The sequence below is a fragment of the Stylophora pistillata genome, chromosome 6 (genome assembly GCF_964205215.1).
Source record: "Stylophora pistillata chromosome 6, jaStyPist1.2, whole genome shotgun sequence".
Lineage (NCBI taxonomy): Eukaryota > Metazoa > Cnidaria > Anthozoa > Scleractinia > Pocilloporidae > Stylophora > Stylophora pistillata.
The window spans coordinates 16,987,450-17,004,222 of NC_142524.1; the positions used below are offsets into that span (position 1 = coordinate 16,987,450).

General features: G+C 40.5%; 1 protein-coding gene across 15 annotated transcripts; it reads left to right on the forward strand.

The window, feature by feature from the left end:
- Positions 1–242: 242 nt before the first annotated feature.
- Positions 243–13,358, forward strand: LOC111324036 (uncharacterized). 15 transcript variants are annotated; one of them, XM_088763397.1, is made up of 8 exons: positions 247–497; positions 589–679; positions 8,310–9,255; positions 10,067–10,129; positions 10,383–10,502; positions 10,931–11,069; positions 11,384–11,463; positions 12,902–13,358. In XM_088763397.1, exons 1-3 carry the CDS (start codon positions 495–497, stop codon positions 9,137–9,139), a joined length of 924 nt encoding a protein of 307 aa, XP_088619523.1. In that variant the 5' UTR covers positions 247–494; the 3' UTR covers positions 9,140–9,255; positions 10,067–10,129; positions 10,383–10,502; positions 10,931–11,069; positions 11,384–11,463; positions 12,902–13,358. The 15 variants fall into 15 exon arrangements, with proteins under 15 accessions (XP_088619515.1, XP_088619514.1, XP_088619527.1 ...); XM_088763394.1 differs by having other exon boundaries at positions 10,383–10,435; XM_088763398.1 differs by having other exon boundaries at positions 10,383–10,435; positions 10,935–11,069.
- Positions 13,359–16,773: the final 3,415 nt, after the last annotated feature.

The window sequence follows — 16,773 nt, forward strand, 5'->3', positions numbered from 1 at the left end:
AGAAGACAAGCAAAAAGTAATGTGGGTACTCCGGTTAAAAATACATCGATAACTCTATTAATTAATACCAGTCCTGATTTAAAGGAAAAAGTTATGTGAACAAAATAAAAGTAGTCTGTACCACTAAGCATGCCTTCACGGTTTAGACTGGGAGTCCCAAAGTTTTTTAAGCATGTATTCTAATATCTTATGACGATAAGCCTCCACCCACCCCACCCCACACCGTTCTGTTTTCACTCAGTGGCTGGCCAGCGGTCCGTGTATGACGTAAACATGGCGATCCCTTACTGAACTCCGTTCTTGACGATCAGAGAATCAAAATACCAGCATGATATTGCCTCGAAGAAAAAGCAGTTGTTTTATTTGATTCGTTCTTCACATTTGAATCCAAGCTTGGGTGACACAGGTAACTTCTCATGGTGGACTGACGAGGGGAATTTGAACACTAGTTGTGTTTGAATTGTTGGTAGAAATGGTCGCATGGGAATGTAGGAATGGTAAGTATTACGAATAATTTCACATTTTGCTGCTTGAATAGAAAGTAAAGTTTATTTGAATTGCTTTCGCATGTATTTCTGACGGTTTTAGATCTACCTGCTCGATTTGTGTCTGCAACGCTTCATGTCGATAAGTCCCTCAAAAATTATGGCGGCCAAACTTGGAGATTGCCGAAAATTAGGTAAGTTCATGGAGCTATAAAGTTTTCGTAAAGGTCGGGCCGCAAAGTTTTTTTTCTGTAGTTACCTTTTCTATGGCATCTACTTCCTAACTATGTTAGTTGGATCAGTTAAGAACGCCTCACTTTTTCAAAAATTTACCTTGAATTTGATCGGATTTCGCTTGTGTGACTTAAGCAAATCGATAAGGTGTCATTCAAGTCTTCCTGTTTCCTTGATTGAAATGTGATGTTCACGAAAGTCGCCTCGATGGATAAGATAGAATTAATATACATGGCTGTGGTATTTGTTTTTTGCTGAGTTCCGTAGTCTTTTTTAAATTGTCCTCCAAAGTTGTCTCAAAATGCCGCTGTACATGCACTGCAGGCGCAAATGTAAACCTGAAATCGAGGCTATCCCTGTATAACACTTGAAAAAAAACAGCGCGAAAGTTTCGTTTTAGATTTGTTGTTGGCTCTATAAGCACTATGAACGAACCAAAGCTCCACAGAAAACATAGAAGTCGAGGGAAGCAGTCTTCAGTTGTAGCTTGTAATAATTTTGAATATCTAAGCGACGGAACACCATCGAAAATTCACTTCTTTAAGTTCACTTCTTTAATTCACTTCTTGAAGTTTCCAACCAAGCCATCGCTTCGAAATCGATGGTGCAATTTAATTAAGCGGCAGCACTGCAGAGACGACTTTTACGTGAAACCTTCAACGGTCGTATGCGGCCATCATTTTAAGGAAAATGACCTATGCAAACCTCCGCGAGGAACGCGGTACAAGCTACGACTAGGTATGTTTTTGTATGCCCATAAGACTGCCCATAAAATGTGAGCTTTTAGTGAGCTCTTGAGTTTTATGTAAGCTATATAGAGCGTTTGCACATGACGTCACAAATTTCGCGGGAAATTTGAGTCGCCATGTTGGTGTTCCACATCTTTTAACATGGCGGCAAATCCCCTGAGCGATTGTGCTAACAACTTCGATCCACATGTGAAGAAACGTTACTGTGAAAAGATATCTTGCATTGGTATCGATCCTATTTTAATTCCAGACAAAGCATTTGATCCAGACTGTTTGCCACGGGTCGAATCCATGGATTTGGTATCATTTTTAGTGCTTGAGACAAGCTACTACAGCAAGGATCAATTTAAAGCTTTTCGGAGTTTGCAAGCGTATAATCAGCTAGTTTCAGGGTTTGTGAGCTGTGTGAAAGGGCACAAAACAGGAAAAAACTACATTGTCACTGGAAAAGTCAGGCACTCGCAAAGAATGAACGATCCGTGTGTTACATTGTGGATTATAACTGAGGAAAATGGTACTGTTCTCTTCACACACTGCGTTGGATGTATGGCAGGACAAGGAGAGTGCTGCTCGCATATCGCGAGTGTGCTCTTCTACATTGAAGCATGGAATCGTATGAACGAGAAGCTGTCATGTACACAGGTGAAATGTAGCTGGTTGATGCCTAAGGCCATCAAAGAAATTCCCTACGCGCCCGTTTCGGATATTGATTTTCGGTTAGCAAAGAAACTAAAGCAAAATCTGGATCACACTATCAACAGTTTCACAAGCGATGGAATTGCAAAGAGTGGGGAGGCGGCAAGAGTTTTGATTCCTGTGCTAGACGAGACCGATCTCAGCAATTTTTATACTGAGTTGAATTCTTGCAAAACAAAGCCTGTGTCTCTGAGCTTGATTCATCCTTTCTCTGAAACTTTTGATTCAAGGAGTAGACATATACCAACCATTCCCGATTTATTTGACAAAAAGTACTTAGACTTAGAATATCACCATCTGTTGGAGGCATGTTCAAATGTTAACATTCAAATCACGGTTGAAGAGAGGAAACTCATAGAGGAATGTACCCAAAATCAATCCCAAGGTTCCAGTTTCTATCATTTCAGAGCTGGTAGAGTTGGGGCATCAATTAGTAAAGCAGAAGCTCATACCAATCCAGCACAGCCCTCACAATCATTAATAAAAACAATATGTTACCCAGACATTTTCAGGTTCAGCAATGCAGCTACAGAACACGGTTGCAAACATGAGACCATTGCAATTAAAGCATATCGGATGGTCATGAAGGAAAAGCACACCAACTTTCATGTTAAAACTTGTGTTGCATTTATTTAAAAAATATCCCTGGTTGCATGCTACACCTGACTTTCTTTGTTATTGTGATTGCTGTGGTGAGGGGTGCGGGGAGGTGAAGTGCCCCTACTGTTTGAAAGATACAGACCTTCAAGTTTACCCTGAGAAGTCTAACTCATGTTTGAAGTCAGAAAGTGGAATCACAAGTCTTAAAACAGAACATGCATACTACTACCAATCACAACAGCAAATATTCACTACTGGATACAATTACTGTGACTTTATTGTTTGCAGTTTTAATGAACAAATTTCTTTCTTTTGTGAAAGAATTCTACCAGATATCTGTCACTGGAATTCTGTTGTTCCCAAACTAACTCACTTTTGGAGATATTGTGTTCTGCCAGAAAAGAAATGTGTCTCAGCCATCATCTGTCCTCAGTTCTGTTTGCTTTTGCAGAAAGAGTACTACCGATGCTGTTGTGACATGCAGCAACCAAGCATGTCTCATTTCTTCTTTTCATTTAACCTGCTTGAAAGTCCAAGAAGTACCCTACAAGTGGTTTTGTCCTCTGTGCCAAAAAAATGCTGCAGCCAGAAATGAGAAATCGAAAGGCAAACAAACAAAGGAAATTTTGGATGAAGCTCTCAGACTGGACTGCATATGTTTATGCAAAAGGAAGCCATTGCCTTCAGATAAACTCCTGAAATGTCATAAGCCAATGTGTGAAAGTGGACAGTTTTTTCATTTGGCTTGCTTAAACTTCAAAAGGATGCCCAACAATGCCCTTACAACATGGGAATGTATGGGTTGTAAATCAGGGAGCAAAGTCAAGCTAAATAGCAAGGAAGGTAAAGATGCAAAGGCTTTTTTACATGAATGCAAGTTGGACGATGATCACTGGAATTTCAACAGGCCTTACTGAAAAGTCAGCATCCCTTGCAAATCTCAATGAGGAAGATTACAAACTGATTTTGTCCCCACACGGCTGGCTTGATTGCAATATCATTCATGCAGTACATGTATGTCTTAGAAAAAGTAACCCTGGAGTTGAGGGACTGCAGAGACCAACTTTGGGCCCCTGCAGAAACTTTAATCAGGTCAATGGTGACTTTATTCAGATTTTACACACTGGGCAAAATCACTGGGTGTGTGTAGCATCGGTGGGGTGTGGAGATGGCACAGTGAATTTATATGACAGTCTATACCATAACATCATTTATAGTGAAATAGAAGATCAGGTTATTAATCTTGTTGGACAGGCAAATTTTACTGGCATTCAAGTGGTTCCTGTTCAGCAACAGCAAAATGGCAGTGACTCTGGGGTATTTGCTGCTGCCTTTGCAACTTGCCTAGCCTATGGTATACCTCCCCAAACTATGCAATTTCATATGAGCAAAATGAGAGCACATCTGTATCACTCCCTAAAGAATGGTCTATTGCAAATGTTTCCAACATTGTAATGACTTAAGATATGAAACTTCTTTTAGAAACAAAGTCGAACACTTTGACTGGTCTGTGGCAAGACTTCTTCTAACATTTATTTATCTTGGAATGAACAGAAAGTTGAATCAACAGTGAATCTCCCCAAGTTGTTCAAATTACAAAAACATAGGGCTAAGTTAGTAAATTTTATGGGAGGAATGGTTTGTTGTAAGCTGAAAAGTTTCAGGGGAATAAGGGATGGATTATTTTCCTCACTTGCAACTTCCGGCCACTTTAAACCTAGCATACTTCCCAATTAAGCTAAATTAAGCCACAGATTTGTTAATTACATAAAGTTGAATTAATAAAGCTTACTCGAAAGGGACAACAGATGGGCAAAGATTAGTCAGAGCTGAGCAAACCCTGATCATCCTGTCAATCAATGGACAGTTTGCAGCATTGTTAGAACAGGTGAGGTAATCCAATGGTAGAGTTGACTGCAAAATAGTATATTTTTGCCTCAAAAGTCCAATGACACGCTCCACGTGTATTCGCATGTTGGCAATTCCCCGTGTCCTTTCTACATCGAATGGGTCTAGTTGGTTCTTGCCTTTTGTGAAGGCCGGGGTACCTGACTGTGCTTGGTAGAAAGCAACACTTTCACTAATTGTGAACCCTCTGTCAGCCAACACTACGTCACCGGGCTTGAGGTTGTCAAGAAAACCACACCTCTCTGTTAGGTATTTATCAGAAGTCCGTCCTCCCCATGCTTTTGAAGTAAAACATACTGATCCTTGAGGTGTGATTCCAATAAGTACTTTCACTGTATTACGATGCTTATAATTCGAAAACGTCTGTGCTCTTGCAAGCAGATTGGAAGGGCGTTCTATAGAAATTTCAAAACAGTCTATTATGATTGTTGTTTTCTTTCCGAAAGAAAACTGGAAACACATTGGCATTGTACGCCACAGCTCATCTCTTTCTGGCCACCTAATGAGGGGAGATAACCTTACATCCAAAACAGTCATCCATGTAGTAAATTTTCTTGAAATAGTTGAAAGAGAGACCCCAAACCGAAAGGCGAGGTCCTGTAGCGGAACATTCAGTCTTAGTTTGATTAAAACCATAACAAACTCTTGAAATAGTGTCAGTGTTTTGCTCTTTCGACTTACAAGCGGGCTAACAAAACGAAAAGTGATGTCAAGAACATCAAAACCAGACAAACCAGTGTAAAACCGCACCCTATCTTCATTGTTTACAAAGTACTCTTCTGTAAAAGGCTGGACGACTGTCTCCTTCATTAAGTATTCAAATTCATCAGTTTGTGTTGCTGCATGAGTTTGGGTTTTTACATTAAAATCTGAGTTTACTGTCTGAGTTCCAGCGTCAGCCGTTGTTTGTTCACGATCGAGCGATGCTTCTCTTCCATCTTCTATTTCACTGATGGCTTGCCCAGCATCTGTTGCTCCATCTTGTAGGAGGTTTTCACCCAGCACAAGCTCCTCGTAAAAAGGTATTTCTTCAATAATCTCCCCCGGCTCGTCAATTTTGAGCATTTTCTCTGTTATCGTTGTTTCAAGAAACTCAGATCGACGTTGTCGTCTTTCGGCAGCTCTTCGAGACCGAGCTTCTGCTGCCTCAGAGTCTTTCAGTTGTTGTTTAGAATGCCCAAGGCACAAAGTAGGGCACCAACTTGATACTTCAATAGTTTAAATGATACTTCAAGATTACTTTAAGCTTTGGTGTTTATATTTTTCAGGAGCAGAGCCATCCATATTCCATAGTCGTAGAGTTGTGCGAGGTTGAACGACGATATATTTCGCAAGTCCTTGCTCCACTCACATCCCCGAGAGGCTTGATCTCTAGACAAAACTTCGTACGTTATTTCGTGGTCACTTTTGGTGTTCGAAATCAACGATATCAATGGCTGTTCTTGTTTTGAAACGTTGTCAGGCTCGACGCAGACCACTTTTCTTTGATAAATAGCTTGACATCTTAGGACAAGATCAGCCTTCTTGCCGCCACATGGCTGGTTTTCTACTTTCAATATTTCTCTTAAATATTTCACTGTAAGCTTTTGAAAGTCCTCTATCTTCTGAATTGTGTCCATCAGGCAGCCTTCGCCACATTTTTCGACTTAAATATTTACTAAAAAGAGCTCTTATAAGTTAAAAAAATCAAGATTTTTACACGCTCGCACTTGGTTTGTTTGTATACTACGATGATATGATACAGGGTTAGCCTCGTTTTCACGCTTGAAAGTATCTGCAAACATTCGAACAGCGGTTATCAGCACAGAACGCGAAACTGGAGTATTTAAGTCTTGAAAAGTGTCACGACAGGCCTTCGCTCGAGTGAAATTTCATTTCCGTAAAACTTTGAAAAATAAAGAGATCCGATCAAACGGATTGTGGTTTTAGTAGAGGCACAAGAATGTCTTACAACCCACAAGAAATGAGGGAAATCTGTGTCTCAAGCAAAATATACCGGACCGCTTTTAGAGAGACACACTATTAATGTTCAATTTGGTCACCAAGATCTGTCTGTTAAGCTCTGTTAGTAAGCATACTGCAAAACAAGGTGAAGATGTTACACCAAGTAACATCAGTTAATGACCTCGGTACTCTTTCGCCATTGAATGTTGGTTCAGCTCTCGAATAATTTTTCCATTTCTTACACGAATCATACGGGGAGAAGTTGGTGTGCGTGTGCCAGACTGTTCGGCGAAACTCAGCTGACGATTTTAACACAAAGGTCGGCATGTTAACACGATACCTTAGGGTTGTGTTAGACCCTATACCATATGCCATATTCTGGGGCCATAGAGGGTTTTGGAAGGCGAAAGACAATTTTTATACACCCGATGGCGTTCAGTTGAACTCTAGGAGTCAGCATAAGCTGCATCATAGTCTCAGAGGGGCAGTTCTGCGATCGATACGCCTTTCGCCACTTTCTCCGTCTCCGGAAGGGGTCTGTTAAGATTGCATTCTTTTTCACATGTTTTGCCAGCTCTAATTTGTGTCCTATGCCGAGCCTTTGATGCATTACTATTAAGTATAAGTAAAGAGGTGCACATTACTTTTACATTGACGTACGCGTGAAAGTTTTCGAGAGATATTAGCTATTACGATCGAATTTCCATGAAAGATCATGATAATATTCCAAGGATCTGGGGTCATCAAAATTAACTGACTTCTGGCATATGGGAGAAAGGCTTAAGCTATCGGAAAGTGATTGTAACCCTACGGTTCCAATAGACAATGGCATATAATTAAGTGCACAAACTTTCACATTTAGCATCAGAATGACTTACTTCAATGGTTTTGCCCTGAACGGCCCCTTGTTTTTTTATAATATACTGACTCACTGCAGACAATTAAAAAAATTCGCCTATTGATACGAAAAACGAAAAGCAAGTAAATCATCAGGGCAAACCGCGTGCACAAGTTAACTGGGCACTAGGGTAGTGGAAAGAATTCCGATCCGCTTAGGTTGCTGGGGCAGGATTGAAATTCAGTACACAAAATGCAAATGTAATGGAGAAAAGTTTGTTTATTTTTGTACCCGGCGAGAGGTCCGTAAGAAAAAAAAAAGTGCCCGAGCTCTTGAGTAGGGCAAGAGACCAAAGGCCGAGGGCTGATCCCAGGACTAAGGTCACAGTTTTTCCCCTTATGGACCGCCTTTTGGTAAATAACTCATATCGTAATTGCGCTGGTTTGCTATTTTCCGCTTTGCCGCGAACGGCGCGGAAATATTTCGAACTGCCGTAAGCATTGTAAAAAGCTGACCGGTTACTTGCGCGCGATTAGTCGATCAGATTCGAGGATTTAAGATTCCGTCCAGCAGAGGTACTTTCAAAAAAGATGAAAATAGCTCCGCATTGTTCCAAAATTCCACCATGGACACTCACTAGTGCTTTCTAATTTCAATACGAACTTGACTTTTCTATTAAGCGCGCGCACTGGTGCCTTCTAAAATTGACGTCAATTTGACTTATCTGTGACGTATCAAAGTCTGCATAATGATTATACTTCTCTACATTAAAAGTTGTTAGTTTCCATACACGGTTCAAGATGGGAAACTGTTTCTCGTGGTGTACTCAAAACAAAGATTGTTCTTCCTCGTCAGGGCGAGACAAAAATTCTAAAGGGAAAGGGAAAGGAAAGGGAAGAGGAAAGAGAAAGCTTTGCAGAAACAAGAATTCTTCAAAGAACTGGCCATCCTTAAGGCGAAGGCACAGCCTTTCAATTACCTCGGTACAATCCATCACTGATAGCGATACACTTGCTGGGGAACGATGTGAGTCCACAACCGAGGAAAATCAAAGAAACGTGGACGCAACAGTCATTGGTCACGCTACTCCAATTCTGGTGAACCAAATGACTACCGATATTGAAACGACCATGTCGAATGCCAGTATAATTGTTGTGCAATCCATAACAGACGAGAGTCCCTCAGACGATAGTAGGCCTATTACCGGTAGCGAATCAAACGCCTCGTTGTCACATTCGACTGTCGTTAAACAATCAACGAGCAATCAAGAACTTGAAGAGCAAGATAATGATAAAGTATCAAAATCCTCTCCTCCCCCGCCCTGTCCATCACAGGACCAGGAAAGCCCTGCTCGAAACAGCCATTTTCAGCTTCTTGAGTTTCTTAAGATTCGTCTGGACATGGCGGCCAATAACATGGAAATAAACAGGTTACTAACTAATGTAGACCGCGCATTGGATAGAGCATCACGGTCTCGTATACTGGGATTCAAACGCATGCATGCTGCGGCAGAGTCAAGACGAGCTGCTCGGGAAATTCAGGAGGAAACTGGTACTGAGGAAGAAGGGAGTGAGAACGACCACGGTGATGAAGGTGATGAAGGTTACGAAGAAGACAACGACAGAGATGAAACCCCGTTTTCATCTTCCACTCCCCCACCCATTCCAAGAATCTGCTGGCAGTAAGCTATCAGTAAATCACTTCTCCTATATTTGAACTTCACTGAACTGAAACTGTGTGCTAAAATGTAGTAAGGTCGAAAAGAATGCGGATGGAAGTAATGGAAGCTGAATGATAACAGGTAAAGGTGTCGTGGTAAGACTTCTGATGCTTAACTCTTAAAACTTCATTACTAGATTAGAATCGGAATTCACGCAGATACGATGGTAAACGTTGCGATGGAAATCGATAGCGACCGTTTTTGTCTTATTTCAGTCCACTGCATTATCCAGAGCAAGCGAACGATCGAGCTAAACAATTAACAAGCGGCGAATCAGCCTTCCGCGCGAGAAATATGCGTTATTAACCAAGCATGAGGTCTAGATGCTGGAGATTAGCCGAGTTCTTTTTTCGCATTTTGAACATGCGAAAAAAGAACACATTTTGCATGCGAAAAAAGAAAGAGGCGGGATCGATGCAGGTAATCCCGAGGGGGAAAGATTGGCCCATCTTACCCGCTCGGGTAGCCAATCAGAACGCAGGACTCGCTTCATCTTGCCCACTGGCGCTGCGAGCGATGTAATGATAAACAATTACTGGATGAGGTTTTTGTGATATCCGGAATAATCAAGGTCGAGGTAAGTGTTATCAGCCGAAGCCTTCGGCTTCGGCTGATAACACTAACCGATAACACTAACCATAAAAATGCAAAAAAAGAACTCGAAAAATATCCAGCCATCCTGACCTTACGCTTGGTTAATAACGCATATATATTCTACTCTACTAATATGCAGCAAGTGCTTAGCTTATGTTGAAAATACTTCAAATTTCGGCCGCCATGTCGGAAGGCCACCGTCAACAACAAAATTTACCAATAGTACCACTGATCCTATTCCATTACAGCCACAGATCCTTTTTCTTTTGTTCATGGCTGCTAATATATTTGCTTTAAGGAAAACAGCTGTGAAGAACTTATGCTTCCCGAGTTTGGTAACTACGACCTGCATGGAAGAAATGTAAGGGTAAACACAACGGTAACCTTTTATTATTTTGTAGTTCAATCTCGAGGAGATGGTGAGTTAACTTGGGTATTTCTCCCTTTAAGTGAGAGCTTTACGATCACTGGTTACTCTAGTGAAGATCACATTCACTAATTCCCTTTTCAACGTATGTCAACTGAAATAATGAAATGCTATTTTGAATATTGAAATACAACTTATAAGCACCCTCTGTAGCCTAGTGATCATCATTATCCTTTAATTTTTGCAGATATCGATGATTGTGATCCAACCATAAAAATCAGTGTAGTCAGATTCGCATGTGTAAGTGTTCGAATAAAAAGGATTTTGAATCGAAGAAGGATTGCTATACAAATCAAATTCTACACAGGTCAGATGAGTGACATAGTTTGGCGCAAAGTTTATAGCTAACTTCTCCCTCCCAACAAGTCCTTCCTAATTTAATGATCGCTTAGAATTAGACTAATTTGATCTTAAGTTAAACCTCGGCAGGCAAAAATTTCGACTTCGTCGCATGTTTTCATAATTTACTAGATGGCCTCTTTTATTTCTGTAGGGGTCGATGAAGCGTGATTTATCCATAATGAACCTGCTCGGTAAGCGCAAGCCTTGCAGAAATTTTACCCTGCCAGTATGCAATAGGGGGTTAGTTCGTATGAAAAACGACGACTTATATTTGCTGCCATATCTAAAGACCACATTAGTTTCGATCTTCGAAATGTATAGGTAAACTTAATTTATTTTTCTCATTAATTCTTAGAGAGTTGTTAACTTAACGTTCGTATTGTTCTCATTAAGCCAGAACTTTTGCATAGATGAGTTCCACTGCACAAATGTGTCAACACTCCTGGCCTATACTAGTGTGAGTGCAAACAGGATTTGAACTTTACAAAAGAATGTGATACTATCTTGTGTTTTAACAACTGAAAATGCAGAGGTATGTGATTATTTTTACACGACAAGTTTATAAAGGGGGTAGTTTTTTTTAAGAAAATGTGGTGCTGTGTCAATGGGGTGGTATCACAAGATAATTTGGTTTTATCGACTTTGTTTATGATGTGAACTGGCCACCGTAAAAGAGTTTCTAAAGCTGACATTTCGAGCGTTAGCTCTTCGTTTGTTCATTCTCTTAGACGAGAGGCTAGCGCTCGAAACCGGTCAGCTTTAGTATCTATTTATGGTGGGCAATTCACATTATCAACTCAGCTGATCAGTTTCTTTTTGGATGGTTTTTTTTGTTTTGGATTTTAGTCCGCAGACATTATCTGTTCCAAGATGTTATCTCTTTCCGAGAGCCAAGCTCGAGGAGAACTATGAGTTTGGAAGAACAGGTAATATCCAAGGACAAATATACGAGCTTGTTTTTGGGCCAAGTGGAGGCTGCTATGTTTACTATAATTCAAATATTTTGAAATGTGCGAATGAGAAAAAAGTTTACGAATAGCTCACCTTTTACGGTTTGGGATCTTCGCTTTTCAGTGTTCTCTGATTCGACTTCATAAACAAACAATCATGTCCTTTTTTCGTTATTAACGACACAAAGCTTCCTTATCTTGAATCAAGTTCTAAACGAAGACCTTTCGCAGTGGACATAAGGTTTTTAAATTGTGGAATATCACTCAGGGAATATTCGATTTTGCGTACAAGCAGAACTATTTGTTGGATTATAAGATTAATTTGCACGAGTTTATATCGATTCTTTGTAATTCGCGCGCAAAGCAAGTTTTTCCAGGGAATTCGGCGCCGAACTCTTCCAGGTAAACTAGATCGCAATTATTGGACCAAACGTTCTCTAATGGAATCAAAATTAATTAAAGTGCCTATAGCCCCCCAAACTTTTTTTGACCATATTAAATCTCTCTATTGCACTGAACAAAATACCGCAAAAATTTTTGTGTTTAGTTAAAGCCCCGATTTTTTATGAATTTTCAAAGTCGTGGAAAAATCGCATTTTTTCAAAACACTGACCTAGGCACGGAATTATCAAGATGGGTCTGGGTCGAGCACAGTTTGTGACGTCATTCCAGGCTTTTCAATTAGTTTGCTTCAAGGACTGGATGAAGTATCTTGACGGATATGCCTGATAAGTACGTTGTTTTCGGTTGTAGCAACACTCCCAACAAAGAAAAAAGAATAGCACTTCATCCGATACCTTTTTATGGGGCAGATGACCCGGAGAAAAAAAGTGAAGAAAGAAGTGGGTTGACTTTGTGCAATTGAAGCGTGCACATTGGAAGCCCACAAAATACTCGGCCATGTATTCCAACCACTTCCGAGAAGAAGATTATTCAGTCATGTTTTCTGCTCTGACTAGCTATAGCAAGACCATGCAACGAAGGTTGCGAAAAGATGGAGTTGAAATTTGCGTCTTTCGGGCTGATCACGCGTGGAATCAGTCGGAGGGAGCGAAATCAGCTGAAAGCGAGCGAAGTAAGAGAAAGGTGAGAAAAATTTACCCGATCAGGCTTTAACGAAGGTTTCATCTCGTTGGGAACGTATAATATTGACTGAGATTGGATCGGATGGCCTGGAATGACGTCACTGGCCCCAGTCTCTGGTTCACTCGGTCGTTTGAAAACTAACTCGACTTTGAAAAGTCATAAAAAATCGCGGTTTTAACCAAACACAAAACTTTTTGCGGCATTTTGCTCAGTGCAATAGAGAGATTCAATATAGCCAAAAAAATTTTGGGGGGTTATAGGCACTTTAATGTTTGTCTTCATTACCCTTTAAAAGATATGTAACGTTTATCCAAATTTTATTTGTCAGTTTGAATGGGACTATGAAAGAGAGCAGAACAACGCGTTCACCTAAGAAACATGACGGAAAAAGGTACTGAACACAGTGCTTCGTGTGGTAATTTTTCGGTGGCGCTTCATTGAACAGATGATTTGAGATAAAACTGAGGTCGAGGAGAAGACGGCATCCGTGGAAATACTTTCTGATGTTGTACAGAGGTGGGGTAATTCCAGACGATATCTTCAAAGAGTGGTGACTGCTGAGTCTCAATTATTTCATGATGCGAAAAGTTTGACATTGTTATAGGTCTAGAGAACTAAGTTGATACCTATTACATGTAAATCACAATTGCAAATATTTCAGAGTTTGCTCGATAGCTTGCTTTGTAATTATGAATTTTCTCGTTCTTCAACAGTGATATTAATTTGTCGATAGTTCCTTCTTTAAATACTGAGATTCTCGAGAAACATTAAATGAGGTTAGTTTATTAGATGACTCATTTTGATTTTTAATTAGTACAATTCTTAAAACTGAAGTCACTATTCCTGCTGAATTCTCTGTAGTTTTTATTTTTTGTTAAAGAGCGATGGGCGCCTTGTATACTACAATCCTGAGATTTGTAAGAATCAAAACTGCGAATACTTCCATTGAACTATCTTTAGTAGTATTAATAGTAATAGTAATCAAAGTTTGATGTCTTAACGTGCGGCTTGGTTACCCATATTGCCCGAGCCAGAGGCTCATGTATGAAACGCAAGACAACAACCCACACATCCCACCCCAGGGGAGGACATCCATCACACACTAATCTCGTGCGTGGGAAATTAACGTCTCCTACCCCTAACCCTGCAGGAGACGGGACCTCCATTTATTCGTCCCTATCCGAGAAGACTAGAATATCTAAACCATTTCTTGATGTTATAGAAAGGTAGCATATTCTCAATTATTTTAAGACCTTGAGTGTTGGTCCGGCTGGGGCTCGAACCCTCGACCTCCCGCACATCAGTCCAGCACTTTATCCATTGAGCTAACCGAGTGGAAGTTAATGACAGACACCTCAAGAAGTTTTATTCGGAATTATAAACACTCTAAAACTGCGTGCAATGCAGCCATAATGTATCTTTGACTCCATGAATACCGGAACGTTGTCTTGACATTGGAAAGAAAGGGGCCCAAAAAACTTGACTGATTTGGTTGACGCAGTAAGAGACACAAAAGTGAAGAGAGCTAGATAGATAGATTGATAAATAGGTAGTTTATTACCAAATAAAATACATTGCAGCCATAGGCTGAATTGCGTACTTTTCACAATCTTATATAAGACTATAGAAGACTACCAATTTAAGACCTAAATAAAATTATCAATGTAACAAATATAACTAATATACAGCAGTGGAATAGCTAAAAATCTAGGTTAGCACACGCGCACATGGCCGGGATAAATGAAGATTTAAAACGATCAGTGCGAAAGCGCGGCATGTTAAAAACGCGCTGGTGTCTAGTATTGTAAGCTGAAAGATGCCTATCTGGCAACAAATTATGTAATTTGTGAGATGGATTTGAGACAGACAAAAACAGATCCGTACATAATTTCATGCGTCTGTCATAGAGCGAAGCCAAACCGTGCCTTTCTAAAGAGTCATGGTATGACAGTTCTGGAGAAAAGATGGATAATGCGCGTCTTTGAACCCTTTCAATGTCATCACTAAGATACGCAGGTAAAGTATGATGGAATATTTGTGCGCAGTATTCCAGAACAGGACGTATAGTTGTACAATAAAAATTAATTATGTCATCCGCTGGAACGCGGGCTCTCTTCAGGAGGACTTAAAAGTATAATCGTTTGTTTGCTCTTTTTATAACATCATTGACGTGGTTGTTCCACTCAAGGTTATACGAAATAGTCACGCCTAGGATCCTAGCCGACTCTACCGTCTCTATTTCTTTGCCATCTACCAAGAGGGGAGTGAAATGGTGTTTCTGCCTTTTGTAGTCGATGACCATAACTTTGCATTTGTCAGCGTTAAGCTGCATCTTCTGTGCTTTGGACCAATCTTCCACCACTTTAACAGCGGTTTGGGCGTCACCTAATGCGTTACGCGGGACGATTTCTGCCACCGTCGTGTCATCAACGTACTTCCAAGTTTGAACCTGGGGAATTCTTAGATTGTTTATCATTAGCAAGAAGAGCCATGGCCCCAATTTTGTCCCCTGAGGTACACCAGCTGGTACGGGGCCCTACTCAGAGAAACAATCAGATAATTTTACGCGTTGGTAGCGATGCACTAAGAAGTCGACTACCCAACGTGCTACACCCCAAGGGATATCAAGACTGTAAATTTTGTGAGTGAGCTATCAACGAGATTTTATATAACTCGTGTCAAACAGATATTAACGCAAGTTTCATTGATATTCACCTTATAGAGGCTCCACTAACAGGAGCCACCAAGCTCACAAAACGAGCGTGCAAGAGGTTTGTAAGCGTCGCCAACCTCTAGCTCACTCATTTCACCCACCTGTAACACGCTGTTAATGAGAACCTGCTCTCAGACTTCCGACGATTAGTTAGGTCTGAAGACCGAACTGAACTCATCAGGAGAAGGGGATTAGGGAGGGTGGCGAGGAACCCAGTGAAAAGCGCAGTGGGTGAGGTAGCCTAGCTACATAACTTTCGCTCTTTTAACCTTTGCTGGGATATTGACATAAGCCCCTGAGTCTACTTGCAAACTATGTGGCATAATGTTTTTTAAATAATTAATATCTTTAACCTTTCACTGAACAAAAATAACTAAGGGGTTATCCCAAGATCGCGAAAACAAATAAAGTCCCACAGGAAAGTCACATTAAATATCGAAGGTAGTTAGTTTGATACTTTTCTTGAGATAATTTACCCATCCTCGGATTAGTTTTGAATCGAGGGCAATCTCCGGTAAACTGAACACAAACCAAAAATACTACGCTGCCTTCACGCGACCACGCGTGAAGGCAGCGTGGTCGAGTGGTCAGCGTGTCGGACTTGCGATCCGCTGCTTCCGGGTTCAAGTCCCGCCCTGGCCACTACCTGGATTTGTTTCACGGTAGCCCCGAGTTTCAAATCCTCGGCCATGCTTCTAATATAGCCAACTGGTTTGCCTTCGGCCAGTTGGGATTCTTAATGTTATTTTCAATTTGAATTATTTGTTTCTGTTGTTTGGTGGAAAACCTGTAAACTAGCTTCTAGCAAAGTGTTTCTCCACCTTAAAAACTGTTTTTTTTTTTTTAAAAAACTATTAGAACATAACTAGCAGAGTCGCGCAGTCAAATTATATTGTTCATGTAACCACAATAATATTTTTCATGTAACCACAATGGCACCTTTCCACTTTTTCACATGAATATACCCCAAAATATTGAATTTTTTTCCAACACGTGCGTATATTCTCAACAACAAAAAGCCGGCAAAAAAAGAGGTTCCTTTCGTTTGCAAAAAGCAAACCGGCGTTAACAGAGAATTTTTTCACAAATGCCCACAAAAACTGTACGGTTTGTTTTCCGTTATAAGTAGAAGGATTTTAAGTTTACTAATAAATAACCAGCGTACCCTTCAGTAAATCCTTTAAACTCGCATTATGTTCCATGGAACTACAGCCTATATATCACTGCCAAGCTAGTAAAGGAAATGTCGCCGTAAGCACATGCAAGCCTTATTATGCAAACTGGCCGAGCTTGCTTGTCTGAATTACAAGCCTTTGTGTTGATGCGAAAATACAAACAAACTTGTTTCACTAACGTTTTAGTCAAGCCTCCGGTGTTATCACGCTAAGGGTACATACACGAGGGAATTAACGCTCGATTGTTCCTTGTATTTTTTGGCTTCTGTTGCGTAGTGAAGCATCACTCGCTCAAAATTGTGATTTACTCAG

What these genes read in the sequence shown, in the direction of transcription:
- LOC111324036 (XM_088763388.1), top strand. An exon ending in TGGAGATTGCCGAAAATTAG is followed by an intron (nt 680 to 1,718) that starts GTAAGTTCATGG and finishes TTTTAATTCCAG; the next exon opens with ACAAAGCATTTGATCCAGAC.